General features: G+C 34.9%; 1 protein-coding gene across 4 annotated transcripts in view; it reads left to right on the top strand.

The window, feature by feature from the left end:
- Nucleotides 1-23,433, top strand: part of SETD2 (SET domain containing 2, histone lysine methyltransferase) — a 100,071-nt gene that overhangs the window by 14,718 nt on the left and 61,920 nt on the right. For 2 of the 4 annotated variants that reach the window (XM_039837581.1, XM_039837580.1), the window contains exons 2-8: nt 7,605-7,620; nt 8,634-12,991; nt 13,632-13,763; nt 16,031-16,159; nt 18,994-19,117; nt 20,071-20,148; nt 21,811-21,908. Coding sequence is in view for 3 of the 4 variants with exons in the window: in XM_039837580.1 (XP_039693514.1) it covers nt 7,605-7,620; nt 8,634-12,991; nt 13,632-13,763; nt 16,031-16,159; nt 18,994-19,117; nt 20,071-20,148; nt 21,811-21,908 (4,935 nt within the window). In the remaining variant the exon portion in view is untranslated. Of the gene's footprint in view, nt 1-7,577; nt 7,621-8,633; nt 12,992-13,631; nt 13,764-16,030; nt 16,160-18,993; nt 19,118-20,070; nt 20,149-21,810; nt 21,909-23,433 lie in introns of all 4 variants that reach the window. The other 2 variants (XM_039837579.1, XM_039837578.1) reach the window with 2 other exon arrangements.

The raw sequence follows: 23,433 nt of genomic DNA, 5'->3' as shown, positions 1-23,433 counted from the left end.
AATTTAGAGACACATTTCAGGTATACATACATTGTTAACATTTGAGATGATATTCTTACCTTTCCTCATTTACTATGGAACATAGTAAATACATTTGAGATCAGCTGTTTACAAAGTGATTTCTTGTGTAAAAAAAATAAGTTAGCTTTATTCACTGTCTTATATAGACACTCTATATTAAAATAAAGCTGCAACTATTTTGGGGTATAGTTAACGGGCCAGACAGAAAAGTTGAAAACCATATGGTATCACTTATATGTGGGATCTAAATCTAAAAGCAGCAAACATGACAGACTCATGGATATGGACAGTGGACTAGTGGTTACCAGAGGGAAGGGGGGAAGGGAGAAGGTAAATAAGGGTAAAAGGGGTCAAATATGTGGTGATGAAAAGAAATCCAACTATGGGTGGCGAACTCAATGCAATATATATATAAGACTTCCTGTTGAGTTGTACACTTGAAACTTAATTGGATTTTGTTAATCACTGTCAGCATAATAAATTTTTTAAAAATAATAAGAATAGTTGATGGGTATGGCATTGTGGGAGAGAGCTGCTATTTTAACCTGTATTTATATATCAGATGAAATTACTTTCTATGAGAATATCTTTGCCTTGTAAACACTATTTTTAATAACATGTTTTTATTAAATTGTTGTTTTCCTAGATTTAATCTATATACATTAGCCTCTATCACTAGGAGCTCTCTGTATGTCTGAGATGCTATGCTAGTTGAAAATGTGGACTTAAAGCAAATGAGAAATACTGCATGTGTTTATCAAGTCCACTGGCATAAATTCAGATTATCATATTCATCCTTAAGTACTTTGCCTACAGTTTCTATATCTTTGATAAAAAGCAGTGTGGAGATACCCAAGTAGAGATGTCCATTGAGCAGTTTTGTAAATAAATACAGAGAGAGGTTGGGTTTGGAGATGTGGGAGTTACCAGTCTATAGATGATACTTAAAGCCTAGAATCTGGATGAGATGGGAAAAGAGTAGATGGAGGAAAAGGAAGGCCAAGCAGGGATCAAGTTTTGGGACACTCCAATGTGGAAGATAGCTGGTAGAATAGGAAGAGCCAAGAAAGAAGATTGAGGAATAGCCAGTGAGGGTAGGAGGAAAAGAGGAGAATGTGGGCTGAGAAAGCCTAAAAAAGAAATTAACCATTGGCTTTAAGATGTTGGTCACTAGCGATGACCACCCCTCCCCACCCCCCCTTTAAGGTAAGGTATATTATAAGCTGTTTGACTAATGAGAATGGAGAGAGACAGAGACAGAGACACTGATGATAGAGGAAAGGGAATAAATAGGAAATGGAAATCTTTGAGAAGGCAAGAAGATAGGACACTGAGTAAAGTGGGATCATCGATCGAGAGTGGTCAGGGAAATGGTAGTGACAGATATTGGGGTTGGTTTCTAGGGAAGTAAGAAAAGAAATTGAGTGGCACAGGTCGTAGAGTGAGAAAATGGTAGAAACAGATTCCAACCTCGGTATCATTAAAGTTTGATATTTTTGCTGTATTAATTACCTTGCCATCATAATAAGCAAAGTAATAAATACTAAAGAAGGTGGGCTTTCACAAAGAAGAATCAGGAAAATGAGACTAGGTTGAACCAAAAAAGGGAAAATTAAAAAGAAAGCCCCTTATTAGTCCTTTCATTTATGGAAATTATTGTTTATCCTGTATTATAGTTATTTGGTACACCTCTATGCCATATTACTTCAAATATGAGATTCCTGGTGGGTAAACTTGACATCTTGCCTTTATAGAGCTAACAGTGCCTTCAGAGGGGTAGAACCTTAAATAATTATTGAACAGATAGCCTTGTGATTGATGAGTACTGATACCTATAGGTAACAGTGTTGCCTTTCTAAAAAGTCATGGTTGGTTGTGTGCTATGGAAGGATATCTTCTGATACAATGTCCACATTTGCCTTAAGCCCAGCTAACTCGTGGTAGTTAGCTAGGACAACTATTTACTACTAAAACCTTGGCCTTCAGAGGGTTTAACTCTGTTTAGAAGAGATTTGCAGATATGTATGACTATAGCCCAAGCAGTGAACTAGATATGATCCTTTTTGTTAAGTTTTACTTATGAAGACTTACTTTCTGATGCCCTTTACCATATCTTTGAAGATCTGAGGCGTTTTAAGTCTTGAATGTATGACACTGTAAGTGCCTAAATGTAAAATGTCAAAACATGCGTGACTTCAGTGCATTCATTCCAACTTTTTCCACAACAGACGTTTTCATTTGTATTCATTGAGGGGCAGCAGGTCAAAGATTTAGAAACCTAAAATGGAAACAAATGGAGTGGGGAGAGGGGAGTGACTAGAACTTCAAATTTCTATTTCTTTCCTAATGGTGGATATAATCAGTACTTGAGAAGTGTTCCCTGTAAGTATTCCTCGCTGCAACTGCGAAAACGTAGTAGCCTTTTGCCTTAGCCACACTGCTGAAAATATGAAACTATCCATTGAAACACTGGAGCTATTATATAACATACCAAAAACATATGTATGTACCAAAGCAAATGCTAATTTTCATGTATGCTTTCTTCCTTTATTTTCCATTCTGCTTATATACTCACAATTTTTATACTACTTCACATACCTACCTACCTATTTCCTCTTCTATATAAATTACATTTTATACGCATATTCTCTCAAAAATAGATTTTAAAATTTGGCCATTTCTCCCTTTAAAAAGCTCTAGATACCAAAAAAGTATCTAATACTTTAAAAAAAATTCTTAAGGGGTTAGGATTCTACGAGAGGATTTAAAAATTTTTCACATTTGATTATATTAAGTTAAAAAAATACTTTGACTTTGAAATTATTTCAGGCTTACAAAATGGTTTAAAAAATAAGAGATTTTCTATGTATCCTTTACCCAAATTCCCAAAATGTGAACATTTTACCATTTATTATCTTTATATAAACATTTATATATGTAATATTTATTTATAAGTAAACATAAAAATGTAAATATATACATATATAAATGCATGTACATACATACATATTATTACTTTTTTTCTGAAATGTTTGAGAGAAAGTTGCAAACTTGATGTCAGTTTGCTCATATCCTCCAATATATATTTCCTAAAAGCAAGGACATTCTTTTATATAATCACTGTACAATTACCAATTTTAAGAAATCAACACCGATACAGTAGTATTTTCTAACCTGCAGACCTTAAAAAATTACTTTGACCAGTTTTAAATTTTACAATTTATTTCATTTGAAAACTATCATTACCTTTCAGTGGTAATTTTCCAAATAAATTAAATTTCAATAGATTAATTTTAGTTTTCTTAAGTCAGCGTTCTTAAATTCTGCTCTATTTTTAGATGTCTGTTACCTCTCACTCCCTTTAAAAAGAGGCCTGTACATCACTCAAGTGTGAGGAAACATTGGGTTTAAGAATTTGGGGAGTATCTGAGTTTTAGTAAATCTTTAAAGATTAGGTAGGAGTGAATCTTTGAAGTCTCTACTTATTAAAATCAAGATAAAGTAAAATGCTGTTTCTGATTTTTGGGTCAGGAAATTCAGTGAACTGAAGGCCTGGAATGAGACCTTCTAGGGTCTGCCTGTCTTTTAGCATTATGTCTAGGACAGGAATTCTTTCTCATCTTTGGTAAGTTCTCATCCAGATTTTTCTTATGAATGATGGCCAGGAAATCTAAGTATTCTGTACAATGAAATAAGTAAGAATGACCAACAACTCAATAGATAATCAACCGGTAAAGGACCTGAAAAAGCACTTCCCATCACAAAAGAAATACCAGGGACTTAGACACATGAAAAATTATTATGCTAGTATAACTATAGCTGAAGCTACATCTGTATATGTTGATATGTAATAATAGCCAAGGCTTTTAGTGGAGAAAAAACAAGGTACAGAAAGCTGGTTTCCATTTGCATATGTGTTTTCTCCTTAAAAAGATTTGTATATGCTCACATATGCACACAATTTTTGGAAGGATGCACAAAGCTTACAATAGTTGCCCTTGGGGAGAGAGATCTAAATTTAGTTGTATATCTCTTTGTGTTATAAATTTTCCCTCTGGGTGCATGTGTTACTTTTTCAAATAAATAAACTATTTAAAATGTTCTAACTTAAAATGAGCTAAAATCTGTCATTCTGTACCTCTAATGATCACAGGTCCAACTTCTGGGATTGTGCAAATTAAGAATATTTTATCTTCTGAGTTCTTTGATATTTTGAAACAAATCACTATGGTCCTGTGTAAATCTTTTTACCAGAGTAACTAAAAATACTTCCATTTAACAATTTTCTTGTGACATAGTATTCAGAATAGCTTCCCTTACTATCCAGGTTGTTTATAACAATTTATAAACATTCTTCATATGGCCAAATCTCTCTCATTTTACCAGAACTCTCTTTGAAAACTTCTTGTATCCTAGCCTGAGAGATTAGGTGGTGGGTTGATTTTAATAATTATGTCATTCTTTGTTTTTTTGAGCTTGCTTGCTATGACTAAAACTCTTAAAAAGTTTTTTTTTCTACATGTGCTCTGTGACCTGATAATGATTTCTGTTTGTATTCATGTGGATTAATCAACATTCTTTAAATATAGTTCTTTAGCAAGCTGCAGATCTGCATACTGTATGTTTTTGATAGACATCTTACTGCAGTGGTCCTCTGATTTTTCTTCTGTAGTAACTTTTCAAAAGAAGAAATTGGTCATTCTAGTATGATCTGATACTAGAGAATTAAATGCCTGTTTTCACATACCTTTTTCTTTTTTATGGCAGGGATACTGGGGGCTCTATACTTCTAACTCTGGCTTCCATACCCTTGTTCCATTAAACTTGCCTCAAAAACCCTACTATTTGATTTTGACATTGTTATTTACCAAAGCAAGTGATCTTTTGTTAAAAACATTTGTGGCTGATTCTTACTATTAAATATGACCTCATAATTTCATTAATTTCTTCAAAAAGATCTTGTCTTCTCATTGCTGCAGCAGTCTACTCTAATGGCCACTCCTAGATAATTGTCATCTTCTGGAAGTGTAACCCCAACTCTCAAATATTACTCTGACCATAATTTCTTATTTGTTCACCTTACCCTTCTTCCTCTCTAGTTTCCACCAGATGTACTCTTTGAAGTTGCAGATATCTAGCCCCTACCTGTTTCTTCAGATTTCATTCCCTTCTCTATTGTCTATGGATCTCTAGGTCAGTCACTTCAGTATTTTTGAGAATGACTTCAATTTTCTCAATCCCTTCCCTTCTACCTTCTTGTCCTACCCAACTTGCTGGAGTAGCTCACCAGCTGTTTGCTCCAGTTGCTTCTAGATAGTTTAATGCCACCAGCAGAAGTAGAATAAGTATGCTCACGAGTGCTATTATAAATTAGTAATGTCCAACTTTGAGCAGCGACATTGAAGATCATAGTCCACTTCTGTCTCTCTTTCTCACACTGGAATTTTCTTTAGGTCATTTACCCTGTCTCTTCTCCCAACTTTAAACTAATGATGTCAGAGACAAATAGAGGCCAAAAAGGATATGCTTGCTTTATTTTGATTTCATCCTTTTTCTGTCATCTAAACACCTTGTTTGTTTACCTGCTCTGTTTATGATGAGGAAGGGAAGCAAGATGCAGAATGGCTTGTATGCTTTGATCACTGTACTTAAAAACAAAGATCTCTGTTTAACCCCTCCCCCCTCACGTACACAGAAGAAGCTTTAGGAGGCTCTGTAGACTGAGGTGTTGACAACAGTGGTTTCTTGATGGTTTCGATTATAACTTTTCATTTGCTTGTTTATAATTTGATTTTTCTCTATTAACATGAAATGCTTTTATGAGAACAATTTGATATTTTCCTTCAAATTTTCTGTGTGCTTTTTATTATAAACATTTTATTATCACGTTATGGAGTATGTCTTGCTTGCCATCTCTGTCAAGCAGTTTTCTCATTTCTGAAATGAACCTTTATTCCACCTCCAACCCCCAACCCCACATTTATAATGTTTCTTTAGTCCTTTGACCATGTGATGATTTTAATCAGTTTGTGAGGATTTTCTTTTCATTTGCTTGTCCAAAGTAGAACTGCTGAGGCTTAGGAAAGTATTCCGTCACCTGAGTTTTTCTAGCATTTCACATGTATGGATACCATGCAGACCAGCACAAAAGCTCTCAAATGTCCACTGAAAGAGGAGTATCTATATGAATGACACTCAAAGGTTGGACGTCTCCAGGTACCTTTTCTGTTTTTGATTAAATTTCACATAGCACTAATTTAAATCAAATCCAATATGCCATAGGTTGTAAGACATAATTATTTTATGAATCACTAAGAAGAAAAATCCTTGCCAATTAAAAACTGTGATGTTATTGATAGTATGATGTACCTGCAGTGCTGTTTCATGTGAAGAAAATGTGCATCATAGAATCGATGAAATGCAATTGTTCTGAGATCACATTTGTGAAGTTTTGAGTGGTTTTGGAATAGAAAAAGTGACCTTGACACCACTTCAGGTTTCATCCATGTACTGCCAGCTATTTTTCCCCTTCATTACTTGGTTTATGTGGCTACTACCATGGACATTGGTGAATGGACTGAATTATGGTATAGTCAGGCCTACAGTTTGGGAGAAGAGTTTTTATACATTTCTTTTAAGGGGCATTTATTTAAAAAAATTTTTTTAATTTTTATTTATTTTTTATTTATTTTTATATTTTTTTAAGGAGTATTTAAAACATTATAGTACTCCAGTCTTGCCACATAGCCTACAGAGTGACCTGCTTAAAATATAAATTGGGATGTCATAGCCTATAGCCTTTTTTGTAGCTTCCCTTTTCCCCAGTATGCCTAGGTACACTGGTTCACCTTTTGGCTTTGGATGTCTAAGTCATTGTGGTTACCTTTAAGTTAGAACATAACTGAGAACTCAAATGTGCTATGAAGCGGAACAGAGTGTATACCTTGCATTCAGCAAAGGAACTGGGTGGAATGTATACCAGAAAAGATTAAGAAATACTAATCTGTAAGATAAAATGTTTCTCTTCAGGAGAAATCTGGCCTCTGCACCCTGCTTCACCTCATTTGGGTAATATTGAACTGTTTATAGTTTACTTGCATATATAGTTCTGTGCTTTAATCTCTGTGCCTTTGCTGAGATCTCCCTACAAATATATTCTTCAAAGACTAATCTTTTCTTGTAGGAAGCAATTCTTTGCATCTCTATCCTTCCACTAAACTGAGTTACTCTTTGCTGTTACATTGCAAATTTTATCTTTGTATTCACTCCATTATGTTGGAATTACTTTTGTAACAAAATTATATTTTGTATTTGTAGGAAACTATAAGATTCTTAAGGGCAGAGGACTCAGCTTTATTCACCTTTTATCTCTAGCACCTAGCACACTACATGGCACTATCTTCAATAAATATTTGCTGTACTAAATGTAACTGAGGCAGTGAAGGACTGGAGAGGCTGTGTAGAATATACTTGTAGGTTGTAGGTATCCTAAGTTTAAATAAAAAACAATTTTCATTTCAATTGGTTTTAAGTATTTATGGTTTCTTTTTCTTTTGCATGCTTTCTTGGTTGGATGGCAATAGAGAAGAAGAAAATGAGGTAAGTATAATTTAGTTATTCATTGATTATGGGATTGAAAACATTTAAAACTTAGATTTTTTCAATGTGAAATGAAATAATAGTTTTTACTTTTGGTTTTCGATGTACAGTAACTCATTACAGTGAGGAATGTTACATACATCAAGAGAATGATTTTTAAACTTTGACGCTTCCAGAGCTTTATGCAAGGTAAAGGAAGCTGGCAGCTCTGGAGACATGACATGTTTTTACGTATGGCGCATACATGTAAAATTTTATTTGAAAAGTAGATTCTGTTTCTTAAAAGTATTTGAATACCACTACTCTATGATAATGCATGTGAAAATACTTTCCCACTTGAATGGTTACTGTATAATTTTCAAAACTGATTTCAGGTTTTAACCATGTTGGGAGAAATTTATTCTCTTAAATAGCCAGAGTTGGTTAAAGAACATCAATTAGAAAAATGTTGCAGGTGGCAAGTGTACCATTTTTAATTTAGTCTTGAGTTTGTTTCTGTAGATTTTTCTAATGTTCTCGTCTACGCCCTAGGTTATGCATTTAACTTCTAAAGCCTACCATTTCTTTTGGTGGTTTGGGAGGTAATGGAGGGAGAAGTCTCCTTAGATTATACATTATAGTTGCAGCCCATATAGTAGGATTAGATTATAAATCAGCATGGTCTGAGTGTGTGAGACCCAGGCAGAGGCTGGTAATGTGCCAGGGCAGAGTAGTTTTCCAGAAGGCAGAAAGGCCTCGTTTGGTTACCTCATCTGTAAAATAAGTGAAATGGGGAGCTTGGGTTGTTGAAACTTGAGTGGACACTTAGGGGCTTACTATACTATACTATTCTCTAAATTTTGGAGTATATTTGAAAATTTTCATAATGAAGAGTTTTAAAAAAATGCTTATGTAGCTTAGTAAATCATTAAAAAAGGACCTTTCATTTTCCTGACATTTCAAACTGTGATGCTAGCCATTTAAAAAAAAAAACTTTATTGTGGTAGTAACTGCTTGTTTTTGTTCATCCGTAGGCAAAGATTGAAAATGTGCAGAAGACCGGTTTCATCAAAGGACCAATGTTCAAAGGTGTTGCTTCTAGTCGGTTTTTGCCCAAAGGCACCAAGACAAAAGTTAATTTGGAAGAACAGGGACGACAGAAGGTGTCATTCAGCTTCAGCCTTACAAAAAAAACTTTGCAGAACAGGTTTCTGACTGCACTTGGCAATGACAAGCAAAATGATACTCCAAACTCCCCAGCTGTACCTCTTCAAGTAGACTTGACCCCTAAAATTAAAATGGACATTGGAGATACCTTATCTACTACAGAAGAATCTTCCCCACCAAAATCAAGGGTAGAATTAGGCAAAATTCATTTTAAGAAACATCTGCTTCATGTAACATCCAGGCCACCGCAGACTACTACCACAGCAGTGACATCTCCACCTCCTCCCACAGTACCATTACCAGCAGTCATAGCAGAATCAACAACTATAGACTCGCCACCCTCATCTCCACCGCCCCCACCTCCACCTCCCCAAGCCACAACACCTTCACCACCAGCACAAGTAACAGAGCCAGTGGCCTTGTCTCATACACCAGTAACAGTTCTGATGACAGCACCAGTAGATGTAGCAGTTAGAGCCCTGAAGGAACCACCAGTTACAATTGTACCAGAATCTTCAGAAGTGGACACTAAGCAGGACACTGTATCTAATAGTTCAGAAGAACATATAACTCAAAATTTGAATGAGCAAGTAGATATTCCCTCACACAAAGAGGATTCCCATATTGGGAAGGAAGAAGAAATGCCAGATAGTTCTAAGAGTAGTCTGAGCTCTAAAAAAACAAGTTCTAAGAAGAAATTCTCACAATCTGAAGGTACCTTTTTTGGTTCAGAATCTGATGAAGATTCTGTTCGGACTTCCTCAAGTCAGAGATCCCATGATTTAAAATTTTCAGCAAACATTGAAAAGGAAAGAGATTCAAAAAAGAGCTTAGCACCTTTAAAAAGTGAGGATTTAGGGAAATCTTCACGATCTAAAACAGAAAGAGATGATAAATATTTTAGCTACTCAAAACTTGAAAGAGATACTCGGTATATATCCTCTCGTAGATCAGAGAGAGAGCGAAGGCGAAGCAGATCTCGTTCTAGATCTGACAGAGGCTCTAGGACTAGCTTATCCTATTCCCGGTCAGAACGATCCCATTATTATGACTCTGATCGTCGCTACCATAGGAGTTCTCCTTATCGAGAGAGGGCACGCTATTCTCGGCCATATACAGATAACAGGGCACGAGAGAGTTCTGACTCAGAAGATGAGTATAAGAAGACATACTCAAGGCGCACCTCATCTCATTCCTCCTCTTATAGAGACCTAAGGACATCGTCATCCCATTCTAAATCTGATAGGGACTGCAAAACTGAGTCCTCTTATTTAGAGATGGAGAAAAGAGGAAAGTATTCTTCAAAACTAGAAAGAGAATCCAAAAGGACTTCAGAAAATGAAGTAATGAAAAGGTGTTGTTCTCCCCCTAATGAGCTGGGATTCCGACGGGGGTCATCATATTCCAAGCACGAAAACAGTGCTTCCCGTTATAAATCTACTCCTTCAAAATCGGTACCCAAGTCTGACAAATTTAAAAATTCTTTCTGTTGTACAGAATTAAATGAAGAAATCAAACAGTCTCATTCTTTTAGTTTACAGACTCCTTGTTCAAGAGGTAGTGAAGTAAGAACGATTAGTAAAATTTCTGAAAGGGAAAAGACTGTGTCTCCATCTCCATCAAATCAAGTAAACGATTCACCAACATTTAAAAAGCTAGAGGAATCGCCTATTTTTAAGTCTGAATATATTGGACATGAGAGCCATGATAGTATTAAAGAACTAGACTCTTTATCTAAAGTGAAGAGTGATCAATTAAGAAGTTATTGTCCCATAGAATTAAATATAAATGGATCTCCTGGGGCAGAACCTGATATGGTAACATTTTGCACTTCTAAAACTGACACTGCTTTGATGTCTTCTGATGATAGTGTGACTGGATCGGAGGTATCCCCTTTGGTCAAAGCATGTATGCTTTCATCAAATGGATTTCAGAATATTAACAGATGTAAAGAAAAAGACTTGGATGATACTTGCATGCAGTGTAGTAAATCAGAAAGCCCATTTAGAGAAACAGAACCTCTGGTGTCACCACACCAAGACAAACTCATGTCTTTGCCAGTTGTGAATGTAGATTATTCCAAAACAGTAGTCAAAGAACCAGTTGATATGAGAGTGTCTTGCTGTAAAACCAAAGATTCAGATGTATACTGTACTTCAGATGACAACCCTTCTTTGTGTCACTCTGAAGCTGAAGATAATGAGCCTTCAGTTATGAAGATTTCTTCAAATAGCTTTATGAATGTGCATTTGAAATCAAAAAAAGTTATATGTGATAATAGAAATCTGACAGATCAGCACTCAAAATTTTCATGTGAAGATTATAAGCAGAGTGTTGGTAGCACTAGTTCAGCTTCTGTTAATCATTTTGATGATTTATATCAACCAGTAGGGAGTTCAGGCATTGCTTCATCTCTTCAGAGTCTTCCACCAGGAATAAAAATGGACAGTTTAGCTCTCTTGCATTGTGGAGAGAACACATCTCCAGTTTTGGATGTCGTGCTGAAGAAGAAAAGCACAGAGTTATTAAAGCATGCAGAAAAAGAAATGATAGCAGACGGAGGTAGTGGCCTTCCTGATTCAGGAAGAGGATTTGCTTCCTGGGAAAAGAGGCATAATAATGGGTTATCTGGGAAATGTGTTCATGAGCCTCAAGAAGAAGAGAATTCCATATTGCCTGATAAAAGAGGAAGACCAGAAATCTCTTTAGATGAAGAAGGAGGAAGAGGACATGAACATACTTCTGATGATTCAGAAGTCGTATTTTCTTCTTGCGATTTAAATTTAACCATGGAAGACAGTGACTGTGTGACATGTACCTTAAAATGTGATAGTAGTGGTCATGCCTCAGAGATCGTGTCTACTGTTCATGAAGATTATTCTGGTTCCTCAGAAAGTTCAAGTGATGAAAGTGATTCAGAAGATACAGATTCTGATGATAGCAGTATTCCAAGAAACCGTCTTCAGTCTGTTGTGGTTGTGCCAAAGAATTCTACTTTGCCCATGGAAGAAACAAGTCCATGTTCTTCTCGGAGCAGTCAGAGTTATAGACACTATTCTGACCACTGGGAAGATGAGAGATTGGAGCCAAGGAGACATTCATATGAGGAAAAATTTGAGAGTATAGTAAGTAAAGCCTGTCCTCAAACTGAGAAGTTCTTCCTTCATAAAGGAACAGAGAAGAATCCAGAAATTTCTTTTACACAGCCTAGCAGAAAACAAATAGATAACCACTTGCCTGAAATTGCTCATCCTCAGAGTGATGGAGTTGATAGTACAAGTCATACTGATGTGAAATCCGACCCTCTTGGTTATCCAAATTCTGAGGAAACAACGAAAGCCAAAATAGCTTCTAGGCAGCAAGAAGAGCTCCCAGTTTATTCTGATGATTTTGAAGATGTCCCAAATAAGTGTCGGCAACAGATCACTTTCCCTAGTAGGCCAGATAGTAGACTGGGAAGAATGGAGTTGAATTTTCCTTCCTCTTGTGAGATCTCCCGAGTGGATGGCTTCAATTCATCGGAAGAGCTGAGAAACATAGGGTGGGACTTCTCTCAACAAGAAAAGCCTACTACCACATATCAGCAGCCTGACAGCAGCTATGGAGCCTGTGGTGGACACAAGTATCAGCAAAGTATAGAACAGTATGGTGGGACCCGTAATTACTGGCAAGGCAATGGCTACTGGGATCCAAGGTCAGCAGGTAGACCTCCTGGAACTGGCGTTGTGTGTGAGCGAATTCAAGGACAGGTACCAGATTCCTTGACAGATGATCGTGAGGAAGAAGAGAGTTGGGAACAACGTGGAGGATCTCACTTTTCAAGCCAGTCCAGTATGTTATTTGTGAACCTTCGGAAGGACAAGGGGTCAGTGCAAGCCCCTGAAATAAGCAGCAATTCTATTAAGGACTCTTTAGCTATGAATGAAAAGAAAGATCTTTTAAAAAACTTAGAAAAAAATGATATGAAAGATAGAGGGCCTCCTAAAAAAAGGAGGCAGGAATTGGAGAGTGATTCTGAAAGTGATGGTGATCTTCAAGACAGAAAGAAAGTTAGGGTGGAGGTAGAGCAGAGTGAGACAGCAGTGCCCTCAGGCTCAGCACTGGTTGGGCCTTCCTGTGTCATGGAAGACTTCAGGGACCCACAGCGATGGAAGGAATGTGCCAAGCAAGGAAAGATGCCTTGTTACTTTGATCTGATTGAAGAAAATGTTTATTTAACAGAAAGGTAAGCCTAATAATTATAAATTTTAAAATTAGCTTTCAACAATTGAATATATGAACTTAATTGTATGAAATACAGTTGTGTGACAAAATATAAATTAAAAAATTTTAAAGTTCATTTACCTATTTAGATTCAATGGCATGGAATTTCTCCCCCAATTTTATTTTTTCTAGGAAGGCGATGTCTAATTTTCTTTATTTTTTGGTATTATTACCTGTTTTGGTTCTAAAAGTATAACAGTCCAGCCCAGTTTTTCTTAAATTCTTTTTACATGTGAAACAGTGACAGAAAATGAAACAAAACCCCAGCAAAATAGTCTGCTCTTAGAGAAGAAAAGCAGTAGTTATGTTGGATTTTTTCCCTTTTCAAAAATGTTCAGATTGAAGTATTTTTAGGTACTTTGTAAAGCTGAAACTAGAGTAGAACAAGGCTGAGGTTACTTCTCATCTTTTTCGCAACACAATTCTTAGTGTTTTCAGTCTCGCAAATTTCAGTGATTAGATATTTTCTTCCTTTTGAATGATTGACTGAACCGGAATCATTAAATGTAAAACCAATGAGAATTAGCACATATTTGGTCGTATATGTTGTATCATTGCCAGGAGATTTATTTAAACAGTTTTTATAAAATTTTACCCAATAGAAAGAAGAATAAATCCCATCGGGATATTAAACGAATGCAGTGTGAGTGTACACCTCTTTCTAAAGATGAAAGAGCTCAAGGTGAAATCGCATGTGGAGAAGATTGTCTTAATCGTCTCCTCATGATTGAATGGTAAGTGAGAATGCTCTGCTTTTGTTCAACCATTCTACTTAATGTCTTGAAATAGTAAAAAGAATTATTAATGGAGAGTAAAATTTAACCTTTCTCCTTCTACCTGTTGTTAAGTATTTATAAGCAATACAATCTCTGATGTATAATAGTATTTATAAGGAGACAAATTTCCCTATGCGTTAGATTTTTAATGTATTCATTGTAAATAGTACACATTGTAAATGCTCTAAAGTAGCTTTGAAATGCTAACATGGTATTATTAATTTTTTTCTAATCACTTTTTATTTCTTATAATGTTCATGTCTTGAGAGGTAAGTGTTGGTACTTTTTAGCTTGTATTATGAAATAAAACCTTAACATTTCAAAAATGCACAAAATAAAATGTCTTCCTCGCCCAAACCTCAATCTCTCTATTTGTAGTCTTTCCAAATAGTTGGGTTTTTTTTAAGAGCCAAAGGAAAGTTTATAAGAGAAGGGGTAACACTCCATAGACAACGTGGTCTCCTCTGAGAGGCAGAGAGTGAGAGAGCCTGAGAGAGACTCAGAGGAACAGAGAAGAAGACAGTGAGAGGGACCCCTAACTTTCGGGAATTCAGTTTATACATCTTTCTTAGTTTCTATGAATTACAGTTTAAAGACTTTGTTTACCCATTTTCCTTTGATGGTATGGATATTCAATGTGAAAGGACAAGCGTGTGTAGCAAGAAAGGAATGGATATGTAGCAATTTTTTAAATAGTTTTTATGCCTATGCCAACATAGGTAAGTATTTTCTCTCTTTATGTATAGAAATGAAATTTTTATGATATGTACTTTTTAAAACTTTGTTCCCCCTCATTCTTCTCCTGACACCTTAATTAAATATGTTTTGGAAACCTATTCAGAGCTATATATATAGGCCTACCTAAATTTTTCCCTTGGCTTCAATACATATTCTATTCATAGTTAATCCCTGAGAATTAATCTTCTGTTGATAGACATTTGCTTCTATAGTTTTCTTATAAACAATAAACATCTTTACATTAAAAAATGGGTGATAAATTGTTTTTACCAATCTAATTTAAAAATCCTATCTTTATTTGTAACATGGAAAGAATATTAAGGTTATTTATAGTGTAGGTACCTTATTTTTAGAATTACTGAAGTGTTTTCTTTCAAAGCTCAGTTTTTGGTTTTGCTCATGTTATTGTGTTATAAAAATGAAACATATACTTCAAAAAATAATAGAAAGCATTTTTGGTATTCCTTTACCTAAACTAAAAGTAGAGATGACACTACACATGTAAGAAGAGGAGGCACAAGAGTTAGCGTTGTTCTCTTAATTTAACATTGTTTCCCTAGTCTCTGCAGTCTTTTGACTTTTCTTGCCAACCTTGCTAAATACTTATGAGATACACAGTTTCTTTGTGTTATTCCCACACTGAAACTTCTAGTAGTTCTCAGGATTAAGTTAAAATTTAGTCTGACATTTAGAGCCATTCATAGTATGTCAACAACCTGCCTTTCCATCTCCCAGCAACCTACCTTTCTTACCAGTTATCCTTATTTTTATTCCCATTTCCTCAAGTAGGCCTCGTTTCCTATTTCCATACACGGGTAGGCACTGCTATTGTATCTCTTTTTTTCATTATCTCTCCATATCCCATGTGTCAATGGGATATGGTTCGGCAGTAAGTAATAATGTGTTGGAAATGATTGAGTATTTAAAACCTTTGTTTCTGCCAGTTTTAGAGTATGAAGAATTTAGTGAATGTTTCTGATTTCATTATTTTCTTTTTCTCTAATAGCCATGGGAGAGGAGGCTTGCTACTTTATATTGTGTTTACTCTGAACAAGAATGATGACTTTGGTTTCTCTTAAATGTAGTTAGCTACATTCAGAAGTTCAAATTAATGACTATTGGAATGGAATATAAGAGAAGGAGCACTGATAGAGAATAAGTTAGCTCTGAAGAGTTGTCAAGAGTACTGCAAGCTTACATGCAGCCTGGAAATGTATTCTAAACACCCAGGGAGCAAGTGATGACTAGATGACAAGACTGTATGGTAGGCATCATCTGTTTAAGTAACAGTGCAGGTACTTGGTTATCAGGAATCCCTTCGTGATGGAAAGAATTACTGAGGAAGGCCCACTTGGAGGTTTATCACACACATGCTGATTATGCCATAAAGATATGTATATACTCTGTGGTTACAAAACACATATGAGCAAACGTGTTTGGTTCCTTTAGTGCTTTGAAGAATTCACTTTCTCCATTTCTCATTTCAGTTCTTCTCGATGTCCAAATGGGGATTATTGTTCCAATAGACGGTTTCAGAGAAAACAGCATGCGGATGTAGAAGTCATACTCACAGAAAAGAAAGGCTGGGGCTTGAGAGCTGCCAAAGACCTTCCTTCGTAAATTATGTTTTAATAACCTTTCACTTCATTTTTGTGTTGTTGAAATTGGTTAGATACTTTGTAGGAAAATAATTTGTCTATTATGTTGAAGTTTAATAATGATTATAGAATGACCACTTACTACCTAGTTTGTTAAAAAAAAAAAATTCCACTTTTAGGAAGAAAAAACCGTGTGTGTAGCATTTTGTCACTTGTAACAATTGAACTAGTTAGGTCCTTATTTGTCTAATAGTTTTTTTTTTTTTTTTGATTCCAAGCAAGTACTGAGTGTTTGCTGTAGACCCTCCAAATCACTATGGAACTATAAAAAGGAGTGGGATGGAATCTATTAGTTTATATAAAATTGAGTTAGGATGAGGATATTGAGGTAGAGAATTAAAGCATACTCGATAGACACTCAGTAAACATTTTTTGAATGAATAAATATTGCCCTCCGTGTAACTGACGTAACTTCTTTATATGCAATGCAATAAAAAGTTCACTTTATTTTATACCATAGTCAGTATTTCTTTTAAACACGTTTTCTTATATATTACATATTAAAATATTCTTATGAAAGTTGAGTGCCTTTTTCTTTTAAAGTTAAATATATACAGGTTACATGTGTTTTATTATTGTTTTTTATATATTTTCCATCTGCCCATCTTTTTATCCATCTTTTTGATAAATTTAAAAAAGAGTTGCAGACCTTACGTTTAACCCTTAAACCTTCCACAGCTATAGCCATCAAGCTTTGCAGTGATAGTGACAGTTTCTACCCTTTTCCACCCTTCTGCCTGCCACAGTGGAGAACTGTTGCCTTTAACAGACTTTAAGGAGTTCAGTAAAAGAGACCTCATTAAGCCGGGAGCAATTTCAGACTTAGACAAAAATTAAGAATCATAAGTAACAGTGCCTCTGACTTCAGGAGCTTTAAACACTTCATGCCAGTTTGGTGGGATTTTTATTTTTGTTTTTGTTTGTTTTTAATTAAGACATTTAACTTTCTAAAAATCTCAATTTGTCTCGCCAGTTTTAAGGACTGCATGGCATGCTTTTACATTGGCCTCATTTAGATTTTTTGTAGGTTAAGCAACTGAAGGGTCTGGTTAATCCTCCTGTGTTTCTTAAGTTACTGAGGACTTTGAGGCTCTTCTCTCAGCTGTTTCATTAAGCCCAAACTGTTAGATCTGTGGGTGTTGATTGGCTTATCCTTCATACTTGCAGATGGTGTGAAGTCTCTACTCTGAGTGACCTAGTGGTTGGTCAGGTTCTGGTATTTAAGAACTTTATCTAAATGTAGAGGTGATTTGAGAGCAGCGTCATCAGAATCGAATATTTTAGTGTAATAGAAAAAAGTGTCTTTATAATATAAAGCAGTAATTCAGGTGAAGTTTGAACCCCAGGCTGTATGTTGAGCTTTGTGACCTCGTGCTGATCACCTAGCTTTTCTAACTTCTATCTTGTCTGTCAAATGGACATAATACCTATATGTCCCAGGGCTTCAATGAACTTTAAATAAACAAGTTCAGGGAGGATAATTTAGTTTTTTTAGGGGAGAAAATGGACATATTTTTCCTTCTGAGGTTCTGGATCCTGCATAAGGTGTGTTTTGTAGTCATTATCACATTTAATTTACGTGGCAGCCAGCAATGTATCATTTTTCTTTATCTCAAGGGCGAGCACTAATTCTAGACATGGAGAGTCCAACATTATAGGAGCTCAAATTTTGTGATCATTCTAGTACATTTCTTACAAAATGATAAACTTTTGAATTTAGAAAGGAAAATTTAAGTATTGTTTATAAAGATAATAATTTGACTTTTCAGGATTATCTATGAGTAATAGATTTTGATTATTGAGACCTAAAAGCATTTGCGATGGACTGCTACACAAGTGCATGTATATATCCATTATAAATTTCTCTAATCCTGTTTTTGAGTTTTGCTTCTTTACATAGTTCTTTTCTCATTTGTTTTTAACTAAGAGGGTTTAATTTTTTTCAGTCAACTAGTTAACTCCTTATATAACAAGTGTATTGATTATATTAATATGTTGTAAACAAATACAAATGATTTGCCTTTTCACATTTTAAAAATCTCTAGTTAGAGTTAGGGTATATTTATTTTGAAGAAGTAAGATAAGACTTCTGGGCAGGGCATTCATTTCAGATCAGAACTGGGAACCAAAACATGAGAAGCATTTGTCTATATGAAGTTAATACATGAAGTCATTGATGAGAATGAGCTTTTAATATCTTCAATAGAGAAAAAATAGGAACAAACCAAGGAAAGAACAATCAAGAATAGAAGGTAACTGAAGCCAAGGAGAGCATTTTGTAATAATTATTGAACTCACAGAGAATACAGCCAGAGAAACAGCATAACTGATCTTTAACATCATTAGAGACCTTTTGAGAGTAAAGGCAATAGAAGAGCTGCTATATTTAAGTTTCCTTCTTCTTTACTAGAACAGGAAGCCTCTAATTTTTCATTGCCTCCCAATTTCTTCAGAGCTGTTCTTCAGCTTTGAATCACTTTTTTCATGATAATGGAAACCAGACTTGCAAGTTTCTTTTAATATGAGTTAGAGCAAGGATATGCATCTCGGTACTTTGTATACATTACAAAAGCTGCTTAGAGTCAACATCCTTTGAAAAGTATTAGGAAGGAGAAAATTAACCTTGATTGGATGCTAGATACTTTACATTTAATTATGTCCTGTGTAATATCGGGTTTATCCACTTTGCAGTATTTCTTTAAATTCATTATTGTTGTTTGGATATATGTGTTTTCCATATTGGAAAGTGCTCCTAGGCAGGAAGTGCTATTTTTTTCTTTTTGTTTTGTCAGGAATACCTTTGTCCTGGAATATTGTGGTGAGGTACTTGATCATAAAGAGTTTAAAGCCCGGGTAAAGGAGTATGCACGAAACAAAAACATCCACTACTATTTCATGGCCCTGAAGAATGATGAGGTGAGCAGCTTGCATATGTTTGCTTTAAAAAACAGATCTGGAAGTTGTTGAGTTTGAAAATGTTATTGATATGGACTGATTTCTAAAATAAGTGACAAAAACGAGAGGCAGAACAGTGTGTATAGTTTGCTTCTATTCATTTACAAAAGGGTTGGAAGAGGTAGGTACTTAACATCTATGTAAATGTCAGTATACATGCTTCATGTTACAACTCTTAAAAAATTATTGATGACCCCCAAAGTGCTTCTGTTTATGTGGATTATATTTGTCATCATTTATTATATTAAAAATTAAAGCTGAGAAATTGAAAAATATTTAATAAATCATTTAAAATAATAATAAGCCCATTATATATTGACACATATAGCATGCTTTTATGAAAATTTTTTCAAAAAAAAATTTTTTTAATGAAGAATGCCATTGTTTTACATTTATATAAATCTCTTTACTATCTGGCTTAATAGAATTTAGCTAGATTCTCTAATCTGTCTCTATGTTCAGTCTGGAAATCTAAATTCTAGGGGTGACCCCAGGACCTGCTGAATCTAACTCTGTGGGTAGGCCCAGCAGAAGTTGTAATAAGCTCTCCAGAAGATTCACATATACACTGAAATTTGGGATTTACTGCTGTGGTATAGCAGGTACTTTAAAATGAAGTTATATATACACACATGAAGTGAGATTGGAATATAGTAGGATGTAAGAAATAGCTAGAAGTAAATGAGAGAGATGGTGATAGATACGGAGATAATTTTGCCTGTAGGTAAAGTGTTTATAGTTAGCAGATCTTCCAGAGGAAGGTCCTTACACTTCGATGTGTAAAGTATGAGAGAGTTCCCTAAAGGAAAGGGTGTAGGGTATGGGATTTTAAATTTCCTTAATGCCTTTCCTTTGCAAAATGCAAGCATATTTTAAGGTCTTATTTTTAACTCTTAAATTACCCTTTTCCCTAGATAATAGATGCCACTCAGAAAGGAAATTGCTCTCGTTTCATGAATCACAGCTGTGAACCAAACTGTGAGACTCAAAAAGTAAGTTGAAGTAGATTTAGAGTTTGGGATATTTGTTCAAGATTGCTGTTCTGCGTATTTTAGATCTTCTATCAAAGGTATATTTTTTATATATCTTTTAAAAATTTTTAATCTTTTTTAAATCATTTTTTATACTCTGTTGTTAAAATTTTTATTTTGAAATAAGTTTAGATTTATAAAATAGTGTGGAAATAGTCAAGTTCCTGTATACCGTCCTTCACCTAGCTTCTCCATATGTTTACATTGTATATAATCATAATACAATCACTCAATCTAGGAAGTACTGTTAACTATTAGCAAATCTAAAGACCTTACTCATATTTTGCCATCTGTCATTTTTCTGGTCTAGGATCCTATCTAGGAAACTCCCATTGCATTTAATTGTCACCTCTCTTTGCCACGAATTTTAGATATTATTTCAAAGGTGCCAAAATACAAAACTAAATTTTAATTTTGATTAAGTCCAGTTGTGTACTATTCAGATTTTTATCAGCTCTTATCCAGGTGCCATATTTGATTGTTTAATAACATAATAAGGGGCCGAATGTCCACAGATGAGAGGTGTTATATGTGGTGTGCATGTGGGTACACTGCACCTCCTCAATAAAGCCAGGCTTTTGGTCTTGCTTTTTTTTTTTTAAACAAGTCCTTGTGCCTGGCATAGTGAACACTTGTTACATCACATTTGATAAATGGATTTATCATTTTGAGCACCCTGTCATTTGTAAAACATAAGTTTAGATTTAAAAAAAATATGTGTGTATATATATATACACATTATTAGATTAAGGAAGCTCTGGACCCACTCCCTAAAAAATATATATTAACAATTACCTCTTATACTGAAATAGTGCTTTTGACTCCTGGATACTTATGGCCCATTGATCTGTGTGCTAATAGATATAGCTCTTTCTAAGAGCTGATCCATATAGTGAATAGGAGGAACCAATCTGGAATCATTTAACCTAAGTTCTGGTTCTAGTTTTGCCTGCAGCTGGAGCCACATGTCTAGCTTTGAGACTCCAACTGGAATGTGTCCTTTCATTGTTTTAAGTCTGCTTTTTTTCATCAAGAACATGTTAAAATGGTCTGGTCAGGAGTTCTGCAGTCAACTTACATCTTACATATTCTGGAACTACAAGGTCTAACCCCTGTGTATTTACCTCCATTTTAATTTTTGAGTTTTATGCATCTCTTCTGATGTTTCCCTTCCCTTTCACTACACTTAACCATGTGACCACTGCTTCATGAAATTAAACTTTTGGCATAATTTCCCCCTGGTTCTATACCCTATCTCCTCTTGGAACATAGTTACTTTTAATATAAGTTTGTCTGTGATACTCAGGGGCACCCAATTTGCCTATTTTTAGTACGAGTGAATCTTTGCTGTGTGGAAATGTGTGTATTAAGGTTAGTTAAAGTAGCAGTTTTATTAGAGACAAATTATAGATGATATTCAATCTAATAGTTCATTAAATAAGAGTAACACTTAAATATGTTAGTTTATTTAAAGAAAAAAGTTCCCTATTTACCTATTTGGAAAACACTTTATTGTCTTAAAGGAGCATATGCATAATTAAGGTTGAGAATGATGATCTTAAAAGAAAAACCACATAGATTAATCAATTACTAATTTCTTTTCTTTTAAAAACACCATCTCAGTGGACTGTGAATGGACAGCTGAGGGTTGGGTTTTTTACCACCAAGCTGGTTCCTTCAGGCTCAGAGTTAACATTTGACTATCAATTCCAAAGATACGGGTGAGTATTGTTTCTACTATGTTTTGCTGCTTCTGATGGGGAAATAGACTCTACACATATAGAGATAAAAAGCTTTGATGTGAATTACTACAAAGTTATATACTACCAGCTCCTATGTATAATGTGCTATTTCAATTTTGTGTGTTTTTTCCTACTGTATGACACTTTTGGCCATTAAAGGATATTGTACATGAACGACATAATTTTCCTCTGAACTTCATGCCGTCTTATTTATATAATTGTTTCTAATGTAATTTTTTACACTTTATTATAGAAATGTCAGCAGTATGTGTGAGTAAAGAGAGTAGTACAATACATCTCTGTATTCATCATTCATCTGTCAGTTATCAACTCATGATTAATCTTGTTTCATCTATACCATATTGTACTCTGAAAAAAATTTGTTACCTAGTTTTATCTACCAAAATCAATAACTGACGCAATAACAGTGAGTACCCCTAGCACCTATACTGTGGTTTTATAAAACCCCTCTAAAAAGAACAGGATTCCTTGGAGCAATGTCTTATTTCAGGTTCAAGACAGGAATTGAATAAGATGATCCTGGATTATCTCGTCATACAAGAAAGCCAGTTATAAAAAGAATAGGAGGGTCATGTCAAAGGGACTCAGGAGCTACCTTGAATAGGCTCACTTACCAGAAGTGGGAGAGTTCCTAGTAACACTTAAGGCATCGGTAAGGATGATAACTGCAGTGATTTGAGACATAGTATGTAAAATCTATGAGTTTTAATGGTACTTTAAAAATAAAACCGCATTCATCATAATTGATGAGAACCAATTCATGATTTTGAAAACTAATTTAAAATTTAAAAAGGGGAAAAAAAGTCAAGCATTTATCTTGCCTTTTCCAAGTGAATTCTACTTCAGATTTAACCAAATAGTTGATGAGGGGAAGTTCTTTATAGAGGTTATTTCAGCTAATAAATGAAGTAGTACCAGTATTACTGTTTTGCAACACCTCATGAACTGATGGATCTAGGCAATGGTCAAGTATTCAGGGGATGAGTACAGACTAGGTTTTGTGTAGGGCTCCATATTTTTTCTCTTGTGTTCGCACTGTCCTCCTTGAAGGAAGGGAGACTGGAAATCAAGTGCTATTTGCGATTCCCTGCTCTATTTATTGACTAATTTATTTTTGTGCCTCTGATTGCTACTGTCGTATACTAAATCTATCAGTTTGCTTTGGGAATAGTCTTTCATGTTTACCACAGGTAGCTCTCTCTGGTCACACAGTAAGTAAATGGCAGAGGTAGTTTGTACCCAGGCCTATAGACTTGGGCCTGTGTTCTTTCCACAACTTTCCCTTAACTCCATGGTTATGTTTATTACTTATATTTATTATTAGTGTCTCATCCTTATATGATGATAACTTTTAATAATCATGTGTTTCCTTTTAAGTATCCTATACTAATAATGAATTTTACCTCTGCGTATATCTGTTTATAATAATACATTTTGTTCTATATGCCAGTTAAATATTTACATATAAGTAATCGATGTAATT

Source organism: Pteropus medius, unplaced genomic scaffold (genome assembly GCF_902729225.1).
Source record: "Pteropus medius unplaced genomic scaffold, Ma_sr-lr_union100, whole genome shotgun sequence".
NCBI classification, from domain to species: Eukaryota; Metazoa; Chordata; class Mammalia; order Chiroptera; family Pteropodidae; genus Pteropus; species Pteropus medius.
The sequence above is the reverse complement of the archived record's forward strand: the minus strand, read 5'-3'. Positions and strand labels throughout refer to the sequence as shown.